Genomic DNA, 13,891 nt, shown 5'->3' with positions numbered 1-13,891 from the left:
CATATCTCTCTTTCTATCTATCTATCTATCTATCTATCTAGTGGCCTAGTGGTAAGAAGCTGTGCTGCGATCCCAAAATCACACAGTTCGAGTCTGCCACAGCTACTCCATGGGAGAAGAATGGGCAATCTCCTCCCATGAGATTAACTGCCTCTGAAAACCTGCCAGAGGGTCAGCTGTGGGACGGTACACAACAAATTTATCTATTTAATACACTCGTGCACACACACATACTCAGAGAACTCAAGGCTCAGAATCATCCAGACCCCACTAGGTGGAAATAATTCCAAATCAATAGTTCCAGGATGTATACTGGGAGCTAGACCTGACTTAAAGGATAGGTCAGGAATTCTACTAACCAGGAAGACAGAATTCTTCAGAGTATATTTAGTGCACTAAAAATAACAGGAGTGCAGAGAAGATGGCTGGGAATTGTCTGCTGGGGCTGGGAGAGGGCTGGTGACGCTGGGGAGGCGTGGGAGGACAATGGAGGAAGAGGAAGGGGGTCTGGCAGGTCCTGGTGGGCAGGCAAAGGGGATGCTTGTCTCCTTCCCCTTGCCATCTGTGACCCTGAGGGTGCGGATATTCCAAATCTAGAAAAGGGGTGGGTTGGGGTGGGGAAGAGTTCAGCCAGGGAGACCGAGGGGTCACAACCAAGACTATAGAGGAAGTTTGGAAAGGCATCAGATTGCTACAAAAAAAAAAAACAATGCCAGGAAGTGACTGTGCACTCTGTCAGGGGAAAATGAGGTGGCCAAAGGGACAAGAGAAGAGCCAGGTGACCACCAAGCTGATGTGAGGCCAAGATGACTCGCACCTGGAAACCCAGTGAGAGGAGGTTGCCTGAGCCCCACACCTCAATCTCCTCAGCTTATGGCTTCTCCTATGCACCCCAAGCTCTGGAAAGGGGTGAGGGTGAGGCAAGCGTGATCCCAGGGAGGTTACTGTAACACAACTCTGACCTCTAGGGTCAGAAGGCAAGGCCCAGGGAGGAGCCACCAGGCAAGCCCTCAGACCAGAGCTGGCCTAGAGCAGGAGTCCAGTGCCACTTACCCCCGTGGGCTGCTTCTTGGTGTCCAGCAGAGGGGCATTGAAACTGGCAGACAGACTGGGAGTGGCAAGAACCTCCCGGAGAGGGACCTTGGCTTCTCCCAGGAACCTAGGAAGAAAGAAGAGACTATAGAAAAACAATGCACAGCTCAGGGCTTTTCCTACCATAGTCCTCATCCCTCCACTGTGATTCAGACAAAACTCATCTAGAACACCAGTCTCCTTCAGGGGATTCCTCTGCCTCCACTCTGACCCCAGTCACCCCTGAACAGCCCTGGGCAGGGTTGGCTCCTGGGAAGAAAGGGTTATGAGAAGGATCCCCCCCCCTAGTGTTCCCTTGACCCCTTCTGTTCCTCCCAGAGGTCTACATTTGTTTTTCCTAATTGATGAACAACCACCAGTCATCTGGGGTCATCTTTCTACTGGTCTCTGTTAAGAATTTATTTTTTTTTTTTGTTAAGAATTTATTTGAACAGAGGTTTTATAACCCTATCTATCTAGATCTAATCAGTTACTTGTTTTAATTGCCTGCTTATCTAGACAAATTTTGCTTTTGGAATGTATAATTCTCAGGCATTCCTAGTCTTGGCTGAGTCTCTCTTCATGAATTTGCTTATACAATTCTTTGGTGACTGGACTGTTCAAGTCCCTGCCCCAGTTTTCAATTGAGTCATTGGTCATTTTGTTGCTAAGATTTAGATCTTCTAACGTGAATGAAGGAAGGAATGTGTGAAATACAATGTACATGAGTGAAATACAATGTATACAGATTTATAATGCAAACCAACATAATATTTTTAAAATGTTTTTAAATATTTCTATATTCTAGATATTGAACCAGTGTCTTCTGGATACTGCCTGGCTCCTTACTGACTAACTCCAAAGGTAGGAGGTGGTTTCCCTTACAATACTGTTCAATCAGGCCAGTACTAACAGATGTTGCATTCTCCTTGAGGCCCTGCACTCGGCCCTGGCATACAGACCTAGATACCCCTATGGCTCCAACCTTGACTCTGAGACCCCCCCCCACTTGTGATATAAAACATGTTACCTGTTGTACAGGAATATAACATAATTCAATCTACGTCTAGAAAATATGATACCCAGCACTAGTAGCACTGGACCACATATTAGTGAATGTATTTCTCTTTTTAAAGCTTCTTTTTTTTTAATTAGACAAATTTATTTTGATCACTCATGTGCATTATCCTGCAAGTAATCCACTCACAGGATGATAACAAGAGCACAAGGGCATCCAAGCCACTGTCTGATGAGATAACTGACTCAAGGTGACTCTTGGCTCAGTGGTAAGAAGCTGTACTCTCAACTTCAAGGCATGCACTTTGAATCCACCAGTTGCTTGGCAGAAGGATAGGTGACCTCCTCCTGTGCAATTTACTGCCTTTGACAATCCACTGTAGGGTCAGCTATGAGTTGGTCCCAACTCCATGGTACACAAAAACCACAAGATGGTGACTCCAGGTGTGCCACAGTAGAGATGTGCTCTGTAGTCTCCTGTGGCTGACTTTTCAGAGGTAAATCCCCCAGGTCTTTCCTCCAATGACCCTCTAGGGGCATTAATACCACTCAAGGACGTGTCAGATGCCATCGAGTTGACTATGACTCACAATGATCTTTGCTCTGTTCTGACCACTGCCTCCTGTTCCGAGTATAGGTTTTGCATGAGCACAACAAGTGCTCTGGGATTCCCATTCTTCTGAAGGTTAGCCACAATTTATTTTGATATACACACTCAAATGTCTTTGCATAGTGAATGAAGCACAGACAATGACTAAGGATGACAGGAAAAACTGATCCCTCTGAGTTGCGGTGCTGGAGAAAAATATGGAACATACCATATAGATCACCAAGAGAACAAATAGGTCTGTGTTGGAGAGGGTGAAACCAAGTTTCTTCTTGAAGGCAAGGATTTGGAAGCTCTATCTCAAACAATTTGGGCACACAGCCAGGAGGAACCAGACTTCAGAGAAGGACTTCATGCTCAGAAGGGTGTAGGGACAACTCAGGAGGGGAAGACCCTGGATGAGATGGACTGACACAGTAACTGGGCCAATGGAGGTAGGTGTGTTGGAGTCAGTGAGACTGGTTCAGGAGAGGTCAGGGATACTGTATATAGAGTCGCTATGAGTGGCAGGTGACTTGAAGCACGTAACAATGAGAGCAAAACAACATAGTGACCTTATGAACAACAGACTTGATCACTGTCTAGCCTTGTACCAATATCTGTCATGTCCAAGTCCTTTGCTGTAGTCACTGTGCCAATCCATCTCATTGAGGGTCTTCCTCATGGGTGGGTTCCAATTTCTCTGCACCTGTCACATTCCTTTTTTTAAATAGTCAGTTTAGAGGGGTAAGAGCTATCACTTTTGGGGGTTGGTTTTTACCTCCCTAACTAAGTCATTCCATGGAAGAAAGAAGGACTATCTTCCCCAGTGTGATTTACAGCCTCTGAAAACCTGCCTGATCAGCTATGAGTTCCATCTCAGTGGCAATGAGTTTTAAGTTAAGGGAGTTATATGTCTAGAGACCAACATGTATTAATGTTACTAGGGATAGGAGGGAAGGGACAAGGGGGAGCTACTGGCGAGAGGGCACTAAGCTACCGCCAATGACAGTGGAAATGGATAGTGAGGACCGTCAAACAACAAGATGAATATAATCAATGTCACTGATTGTACACGTAAAAAGTGCATATACAATTTAAGCAAATTTTTGTCCTCTATACTATTAGAGGGTGAAATCAAGTCTCTCCTTGGAGGCTAGGATTTTGAAGCTCTCCCTCACTTACTTTGGGCACAGGGCCAGGAGAAATCGGACGTTGGAGAAGGACATCATGCTCTTAAGGGTGGATGGACAGCGCAGGAGAGGGAGACCCTGAGTGGGATGAATTGATACAGTAACTGGGGCAATGTGGATTGGTGTGTTGGAATTAGTGAGACTGGCTCGGGGCAGGGAAGAGTTCAGAGCTGCTGTAGATAAGGTCGGTATACATCACAGGCGACTCAATGGCATATAACAACAATAACAAACTATGACAGGTTTAGAAGCAGGAGTAGCTTCCACTTCCTAAACAACATGCCTCCAGAAACTCTATGAACTTTGATAAATGTCGATAGTTGTAGAGGGGCTTCAGGCCTTTTGTTCATAGGGTCGCTATGAGTCATGCTTGGCTCAAAGGCAGTCAACAAAAACAACATATTATTATTGTTATTGTGTACCACTGAGTCAGAATAGACTCATACACTGATCCTCAAATAGGTTTTCAGAGACAGTAAATTGCACAGAAGGAGACTGCCCATCTTTCTCCTGCAGAGCATCTGGTGGATTAGAACTGCCTGCCTTTTGGTTGGCAGCACAATTCCTTACTACTAAGGGAGTTGTGGTGGCCTAGTGGTAAGAAGCTGTGCTGCAATCCTGAAGACACATGGTTTGAATCCACTAGCCACAATGTGGGAGAAGGATGGTCAGTCTCCGCTTGTGAGATTTACTGGCTCTGAAAACATGCTGGAGGGTCAGCTATGGGTCAGTTCTGACTCGATGGCATTCAACAGCAACAAGAAGTTCCCAGAGTTCATACAGTCTTATCACCACAGTGGAGAAAAAAGGTAGTAGAAAGAAAAGACCATGCAAACATGCAATAGGTGCAGGAGGCCTGTGAGTCCTTGCAACACAGAGAGATACAAGACACACTGTCCTTCATGGAAAACCTGGGGCTTGATTGCAATCCCAGAGGTACATGGTTCAAATCTCCTCCTGTACCAGTCAGATCCGATGTGACAGTACACACACAAAAAATAATACAATTTTTTAAAGAAAAAAAGAAAGAAAATCTGGGGCTCGGAGACAAGTGACTTGTCCAGAAGTGGTGTAGAGCCTGAACCCACAACACAAACTTCTTCTCTCCCAGTGCTGAAGTAGGAGGCTTCTCATCTGGGGTCCTGGGTATCAGGCCATGTCAGAAGAGAGCAGAGGGGATAGGAGGTCCCCAGGAACAGACAGCTGAGCACACAGTCTGGAGAGTTCAGAGGCTCTCAAGGGGCAGGCATCAGGGGAGGGACAGGGCTATAGGGCACATGGCAAGCCAGATCTCCCCCTTTTCCGCCCTCCCAGTGCCCATTCCCCAGAGAATTCCTGTAAGAGGGATGAGGAACAATGGTCGGAAATACAGAAGGAAACCCAGCCCCACCCCTGCCAGCTGAGGCCCCTCCTGGGCTGGCCAGAGCACAGGGATCGAGTGCTTGTCATTTCCTCCCTGAATGGTTTCGAAATCCCTCTCCACCCAAGGGGAAGGGTCACCTTTCCCAAAGCCTGAGGAAGAATAAAGATCAAATCCCCAAGAGTTAGGGGGAGGCATCCATCCAGGAGTGAGTAGTGGGGAAGGGCAGCCCAGACAACAGGGGCTGCAGGAGGGAAGGACAGACTCCTTGGAAAGGCCAGAAGGCCTGACAACAACTCTCTACCCATTCATCCCTTCTCAGAACCAGAAGGACCCCAGTGAGATCAGCACAGCCCAGGAGACGGTGACTGGGGCTGCTCTGGGCCACCTTCCTGCCTGTCTCTTGTTCCTCAGGAGCTGCCCAAGGATAACCAGTTTTCCACTTCAGTCCAGAGAAAGACAAAAGAAAAACTATTCCAACACTCGGGAATTTCCTGGACAGAGTTCAGGGCAAAATCTAAAAATGCTTGAGGACATGTCACTGCCTTGAATGTGCTGGGAACAATGAAGAGTGAGTTGTAAATATTCTTCCCCAAAACAGTCTCCCCCAAGGGTTCCAGAGAGGAATCCGATTGCTGAAATCTAGACCTGAACCCAGGCCTGATTTTCTCAGCATCCAGTAACAGCTCAAAGACCTTCAGGGGTGAGGCTGTGAGATTCCACTTCACACACCTGTTATCAGGAGGGATCAAGCCCAGGAGAAGGACAAGGTAACACAGAGGTCATCGAGGAAGAGGAAGATGGATGCATGCAGCAGCAATGACGGTGAGGGTGTCATAGGACCAAGCAGTGTCCCGCTGGACACGGTCACTGGGAACAAGATCCAACTTGAGAGCATCTAACAATGACGACAGTAAGAACAAGCCACCACTCTGACATGTCCAGTAGTGCCTGGGGGTGAGAACCTATCTGTTGGCGATGACACTATCACAGGTGAAGTCTGGGCTACACAGCAGCACCCCTCAGGATCCAGAATGAGCAAAACACACAGCCCCAGGCTGCCATGCACCCTTTATCATGCTCAGTCCGTGTCCAAATCACAGCTGGCTCAGAGCAGGTCTCAGTGCACAGGATTCAAAGAAACTGAGAGAGCTGATCAGTAAATGAAAGATAATAGAAACAAATAGGTAACCAAGGAAAGTAGTATTTACGGGGTGTCCCTTGTGGCCAGTTCCTCAAACGTGGTTTTGCAATCACTCTCTGAGGAGGACCAAGAAAGATAGGCAATCTCCTCCCGTGTGATTTACAGCCTCTGTGAAAACTCACTGGGGGGTCAGCTACATGTCACTTCTGACTTGATGTTAATAAGTGAGTGAGCAACACTAGACCAAAGGGAGCTCTGGTGGCCTAGGCCATAAGGAGGTGCACTGCTACTCCCAAAGTGGTGCCTCTCGGTGGTTCAAATCCACCAGTGACTCCACAGAAGCATGAAGGGCAGTCTCCTCGTGTATGAAAACCCACTGGAGGGTCACCTATGACTCAGTTCTGACTCACACCAGCGATGAGTTTGAGAAGGAAGACCCAAGAAGCCCAGGTGGTGAAGTGGTTAAGGCATTCAGCTGCTAACCAAAAGTGGACATTGGACTCCACCAACCACTAAGTGGGTGAAAGATGTGGTCAAGTGCTTCCAGAAAGACTGGAGCCTTGGAAACCCTACAAGGCTCTATTCTGCCCTATAAGGTCACCTACAGGATCAACTCAACAACAGTGGAAGGGCTGAAAGGAGCCTCCGTGGCATAGTAGTCAAAGCCATCAGCTGCTGATCAAAAGACTGGCAGTTCAAACTCACCAGCCACCCCGCGGGAGAAAGACAAGGCAGTCAGCCTGCACAAAGACTGAGAGCCTTGTGGAGCCTCGGGGCAGCTCCCCACTGTCCTACAGAGTCATGAGTTACGATCAATGGTTTAGAGGTTTAAGGAAGATCAGAGGAGCCCTGTGATGCAGTGGTTAAAGTACTCGGCTGCTAGACAGAAGATCGGCAGTTCAAATCGCTCAGGAGCTGAGTGGGAGGAAGCTGGGCAGTCTGCTTCCATAAACACTACAGCCACAGATTATACAAAACCGAGGGCTGGTCCACGTCATTTCAGTCAGTTGCCACTGAGGTAATTGCAATTTACAGTGACCCCATGAACAACAGCTCTGATCCTCGTTCCGTCCTGCGCCATCCTCACAATCTCCACCATGATCAAGGCCACGGTTACAGTCACTGTGTCAATCCATCTAAATGGGGGTCTTATCTCTGAGCCTCCACCTTCCCAACATGATGTCTTTTTCAAGGACTGGCCGGCCTTTCCTGGCAACCTGCCCAACATACATGAGACGAAGCTTCACCATCCTGTTTCCACTTCCTCCAAGACAGACTTCTCTGTTCTTAGAACAGTTTAGTCAACACAATTTTCCAACACAATTCAAGGCATAGTATCCCGAATGAAAAGGAAGACACAGGTGCACAACAGCTATAGGCAAAAAAAAGTAAACGCTGCTAAATACACAATCCTACACTATCAGTAAAACAATACTCATCTACAGTGGACACACAGGCTGACAGGCAAGATGAACAGACATGAGCATGGGAAAGGGACCCACCCAGGACCACCATGGGTTTGGTGGATATTTCTGAGTATTTGGATATGCTGCAAACACATCACTCTCTTTCATGGCCGTCAAGTCAGAATTGACTCATAGTGGGGTTTTCAGAAGATTGTAAATCACATGATTGTCCACCTCTCCTGCAAAGCCGCTGGGGGATTTGAACCACAGAGAGGCACCTTTTGAGTCCAGAGAAGGCAAAGGAAACTTCTTAATCACATCACCTGAGGGAAGTTGCTCCTGGCCATGGGCCTCAGTCACCACGGGTATCAAAATCAATTGGCATAACAGATACAATGTCTGACTTGGGTAAAGAGTGACTTAAATGACATCTGCAGTTCAAATCCACCAGATGCTCTTCTGGAGAAGGAGCGGCAATCTCCTCCGGTACCAGTCAGATTTGATTTGACAGTACACACAACAAAATAATAAAGTACAAATAAAAAATTTTTTTTTAAATAGCATCTTAAAAGTTTGGAAGAGGCATCTAAGTGCAATGACTGGTCTCCTCCCATCTATGGTAAAAAACATCAAAGACAAGGAAGCAACCAGTCTAAGGTAATAGTTCGTTACTGCTAGTCCATTTGTACCAAGGGGCCTCACGAACCTCAATCTCCACATCCCTGAGACCAGAAGCACTAGATGGTGCCCGGCCACCACTGCCGATCGAGTCTAAAGGGTTCCCAAGAGGTGGTCTCAGAATGAGGGAAATGTGTGGAACAAAACTCAAAATCATGAGCATGGCCAGGCTCGTCTGTCTGACACAGATCGGTGAACCCATCAAAACTATGGTCCTAAGCCACCCCTTGAGCATGGAACTGAATGTACCCTTGGGATACGACATTTGGCCAAACAACAGGCAGGCCTGAGGACTAAACAATAACACCAGGGAAGTGTCCAATCCTTGGAACAGCCAGCCATGCAAGGTCGACAAGGCACAAGTGCCCACGGACAAAACTAGGAAGGGAGGATGGAAGGAGAGAGAGGGATGAATGGGAGTCACAGGGTGATGACGGTGGAGAAAGCTGTTACAACAGGGGGACTTTAACCAACATCCTCAACCTAAATGTGTATGGATTGAAGGGAAAAACAATCTGCTCCTTAAACTTGCACTCAAGTCATAATTAAAAGCTCTGCTGATTGGTTTGGTTTGGTTTTTTTAAACAATAGCTTAGAAAACCCCATCAGGTATTTCTGCTCTGTCCTGTACTGTCACTATGAGTTGCAATGAACTCACATGTTTTGGTTCTTGTTTTATGTTCGAAGGAGTACTGAGAACAAGCCCTGGTGGGACAGTACTTAAAAAGCTCAGCTGATAATCGAAAAGTGAGCAGTTTGTATCACCATCTGCACTGAGGGAGGACGGCGGGGCAGCCTGCTCTGTGAAGGCTCACGGCCTTGGAAAGCCTGTGGCTCCGCCCCTGTGGTCTTTCCATCCCAGAGCACACGGCGAGAACTATCAGTGTAGGAGTCTATTTGAGGCCAGGTGACACCATCAACAGGGAGGAAGAAGAGAGCATCAGAGGCTTTGGTGAGCTGGCCACGTCGCAGCTCAATGTAGCTCTTGGCATTATTGTTGCTATTTGCGTTGAGTCAAGAATGACCTGAGGACCAACAGATCTGAACCCTGTGCCAACCTCATCGTCTCTGACACTCCTGAGCCCCCTGCCACTCACTGTATCAATCCACCTCACTGGGGGTCTTTCTCTTGTTTACTGACACTCCACGTTTTCCAGCATGATTTCCAAGCAACAGCTCCTCTTACTAGCAGGCCCTAAGTCTGTGAGACAAAGCATCGCCACCCTTTCCTCCAAGAAACACTCAGGCTGCACTTTCTCCAAGTCATACCTGTTTATTCTCTTGGCAGTCCATAGCACATTCACAGGTAATTGTTGTTATTGTTACATGCCATCAAGTCGTCTGTGACTCATAGAGGCCCTGTGTACAACAGCTCTGAACCCTGCCCTATCCTGAGCCAATCTCATCATCTCCGACAGACCTAATCCCATTTCTCCACTCACTGACTCAATCCATCTCATCCTGGATCTTCCTCTCCTGCCAGACAATTCATTAAGAGTAACCTCTAGCCCTTCCCCAGCCCACACCCCTTCTGCTGGGCCAGGTCCTCCAGCCCCTGTCACAGTGCGAGGGGGAACAGCTGGAGGAGGAAGGAAGGAAGTTAGTCCTGCTGCTTGCAGATGCCAGGACCCCAGGGAAGGGTGACTTGAGTGAGCAAGTCAGCGAGGAGATCCTCATGCCCTCACCAGACTTCTAGAAGGTTCTAAGAGTTTCACTCTGTTTCAAAGAGAAGGCTACTGAGAGCATGTCAAGGAAAGTTTCCCTCCAGGCAGCAGTCTACCCACTAGCCAGTCCCCAGTGTAAATCTAGTTCTCCAGCTGGCATGTGATTAAAGAAAGCAGGGTTAGCGGCACAGCTACCCCGGGACGGGGCTGCCAGATAAAAGACAGGATGTCCCGTGTCACAGATTCAACTGAACCTCCACTTCTCTGTAAGAGAAGTATCCAAGTCCAAAACCTCAGAACTTGGGAATGTGGCCTCATTGGAAAATATGGACCCTGCCAATGTGATTAGACAGCATGATGTCAGACTGAGATAGGTGGAGCCCCAGTACTACGGTCCTTATTACAAGAGGAGAGACGCAGAGCCAAGAGATACAGAAGGAATACGGAAGCAGAAACTGGAGCTATGTTAACACAAGCCAAGGAATGCCTGGGACCAGCAGGAACTGGGAAGCACAAGACAGGATCCACACTCTCCGCCTCAGGCTCAGAGCCCATCAAGAACTGCTTGCACCACCCAGGCAACCTCGGAAACTAACGTCTCAGGATGGCTGTGTATTTCAGATCATCTGAATAATTTTTCAATGTATTGGAAAGCATGTGCCATGCAATATTTGCACCACTCAAATCTAAAGCTCTCTCTCATTGCTGGGAGTTAGAGCTGACTCCAGGCTGAGCCTCCACTGGTTTTCCAAGGCTGTAAATCACACAGGAAGAGACAGCCCATCTTTTTCTGAGGGACAGCTGGTGGATTCGAAAGCAACAGAAAGGTATTTGGATCAGCAGTGCACTGCCTTCACGCAAGACACCAGGGCTCCCTCAAATCTGACTGGGTACCTTAGATGCTTATTTGTTAAATCTGGTCCCCCTAGAGAGAGACCAGTTGGCCTAGTGGACCAAAAGCGATGCTACCAAGCCAAAGGTGGGTGACTCTAATCCGCGGCCCTAAGGCCTGCCTGTAATTGTTGTTGGTGAGACAGTCTTCTAGGTCACATAGCCCTGATGTGTCCACTTGCCATACAGAGGTAACCTGTGGTCTCTGTAAAGCTGAACACTGTGACACTGACGTGTCAAATGCAATAATGGTTACCAATGGTGGACAGTATATGGTGGAGCTCCTGGGTTGAAATAAGCTTGGAAGGAGGAGTGGCATCCACTTCCATAACAGCTTGCCTCTGGAAACCCTATAAACCTGGAGAAAGGGTGAAAGTCATGCATGCAAGTGTCGAGGACTTTCATTCATAGGGTCACTATAAGTCGCCTATGACTTGACGACAATTAACAACAGTTTCCTTTTTTTATAGAGTCGTGGGCAGTGAACAGAATCAGCTACTACTTGAAAGGCTGGAAGACAGTTGCCCCAGGACCCCTGAGGAACGAGGCCTGCCAAGCTGTTGTTAGGTTTTAGGTATTAAGGACCATCGAGGAGTCAACTATGACTCATAACGACCCATTGAACAACAGATCTGAACCTTGTCCTCTCCGGCAACATCCTCACCATCTCTGAGAAGCTCAAGTCCATGGTTACAGTCACTGTGTCGGTCCACCTTGCTGAGGCTCTTTCCTTCCCTGACCCTCGCCTTTCCCAGCGGGACGTCTTTTTCCAAGGACTGGCCCCATCCTGACCATGTGTTCAAAGTATGTGAGACGAAGCTTCACCATCCTTGCCTCTAAGGAGCACCCTGGTTGGACTTCTTCCGGGTCAGACTTGTTCGTTCTTTAGGAAGCCCATGGGACATTTAATACTCTTCACCAGCACCACAGTTCAAAGGCATAGACTCTTCTTTCATCCTCCTTATTTAATGTCTAACTTTCAGATGCATAGAAGCAACTGGGAAAAATACCATGGCTTGGGTCTGGCACATCTTAGTCGTTAAACTGACATCCTTGCTCTTTCAACACTTCAGAGAGGCCCTTGACAGCAGATTTTCCCAATGGAGCATGTCTATGGTTTATATTTATTTCTCAGTTTATCCATGAAAAACCCACAGCAATTCCTTCCAAGAGTTCCAAGGTTGCTCCCAAACACAGGCTTCACAGGAATTGCCCCAGCAGCTTTTCGAACTACTGGTCTCCTCAATCCAACTCCATAGTGTCTCATTTCATTTATTTGATGTGCTATCCTACTGGTAAGAAGCTGTGCTACCAATCTAAACGCAAGAGGTTCAAATCCACCAGCCGCTCTACTGAAGAAAAACGGACAATCTCCTCCTGTGTGATTTACAGCCTCTGAAAACCTAGTGGAGGGTCAGCTATGAGTCGGTTCCAATTTGATGGCAGTGAGTTGAGTCGGGGCATGAAGCCTGGCCCATGGTCCTTTTTAAAGCTTCCAGGAGGTTTCGTGATGCAGCCAGGATTCTAACACTGGTCTACGACTCCTCAGCTGCCCTGCCCCACAGGGAAGCCACTCTCTGCACGTAATTATTTCAAACAGGATCTTTGTAGGTGACAAACAAGTGGTCACACTGTGATAGTGTAGATCCTATTTATTTAAAGTAACATTAAAATTCAGGTCCCCGGTTACACCAGCCAGCATGGATGTCATTTGCCTTTGCTCTGAAAGTTCCAGCGGGCAGTGATGGTCTGGAGCCTGGCTGCTGTCCCCAGCCCAGACCACACAACAGGAGTGCCTGGGGAATTCATAATGACCGCACAGCCCCCACCACCACCAAGATGAAATTAACTCAGGTCCTTGGGGAAGGGGCACTGAAGACATTTCTGTACGGAAAGGCTGTCCAGGTGATGCTATTGGCTAACCTGGATTAAGAGGCACTGGCCTGAACACCCCAGGGGACAAAATGTGTGGTCAGAGCAGAGGGATCCAGTCAGGAGTCGGAATAGTCAGGGTCAAGGTGCCTCCCTTCCAGTTTCCCTCAGAGAAGGCCAGATAAACATCAAATTTTCCAGTGCCTGGGTCTGCTCCCAGTGCCTGTGATCCTAGCTTCCTGCCCAGCTGGCTTGCTGGCGTACCCATCCTGGCTGCCGCCCAATTCACAGAAGTGGGGTTTCCTTTACGTGCTTTTAAACCCGCTTCCACTACACAAAGCGGACTCTCCCTGCAGTCAGTATGGGGGATTCCTCTGGCTTGGGCTGCCTCTCTGCCTCTGGGTGGGTGGGGTGCCAAGCCGTGCGGACACATCTCCAGACCAAGAACCCCCAGCCCCACCTTGTCCTGAGACAGCCAGGACCCAGGGCCCCTCTCCAGGATGCTACACCAGGCTGGTCTAATGAATGAAGTCACCACAGTACTCTCAGCCGTCATCTGGGGGAACCCAGAAATGCCAACTCCCCAGGAGGTATGAAGGGGATAGAACAGAGGCAAGAAAGAAGAAAACAAGGGGCAAATGTAGACAAATGTTCAGCGTGTGAGGCCAGAGACACTGGTGAGGCACTGCAGAGAAATCCAGGGGAAAAGGGGACAGAAGTGAGGAGAACTGGCCGTTCTCGAAAGAGTCAACTAAACTCAAAGCAGCCCTGATCTGACCCTGCCCTGTCCTGCACCGTCCTCACCGTCTCTGACACGCTCGAGCCCATTGGTACAGTCACTGTGGCAACTCATCTTACTGACTCTCTGACTCTCCACTCTTTTTCCAAGGACTGGTCACCCCTAACATGCTCAAAGCATGTGAGGCCAAGTTTCACCATCCTTGCCTCTAAGGAGCACCGTGGTTCTATTTCCACCAAGACAGTCTCGTTTGTTCTCTTGGCCACTCGT

The 13,891-nt window shown here is 48.2% G+C and overlaps 1 protein-coding gene across 14 annotated transcripts in view; it reads right to left on the bottom strand.

Moving 5' to 3' along the window:
- DYSF (dysferlin) overlaps window positions 1-13,891 on the bottom strand; it is a 238,455-nt gene that overhangs the window by 192,384 nt on the left and 32,180 nt on the right. For all 14 annotated transcript variants that reach the window (XM_006880872.1, XM_006880868.1, XM_006880876.1 and 11 more), the window contains exon 4: window positions 1,054-1,159. In XM_006880872.1, coding sequence (XP_006880934.1) covers window positions 1,054-1,159 — 106 coding nt within the window. The remainder of the gene's footprint in view (window positions 1-1,053; window positions 1,160-13,891) is intronic.

The sequence above is a fragment of the Elephantulus edwardii genome, unplaced genomic scaffold (assembly GCF_000299155.1).
Source record: "Elephantulus edwardii isolate Elephantulus edwardi_28Jun2011 unplaced genomic scaffold, EleEdw1.0 scaffold00011, whole genome shotgun sequence".
In the NCBI taxonomy this organism is placed as follows: Eukaryota; Metazoa; Chordata; class Mammalia; order Macroscelidea; family Macroscelididae; genus Elephantulus; species Elephantulus edwardii.
This window is presented reverse-complemented; position numbering and strand designations above follow the sequence as displayed.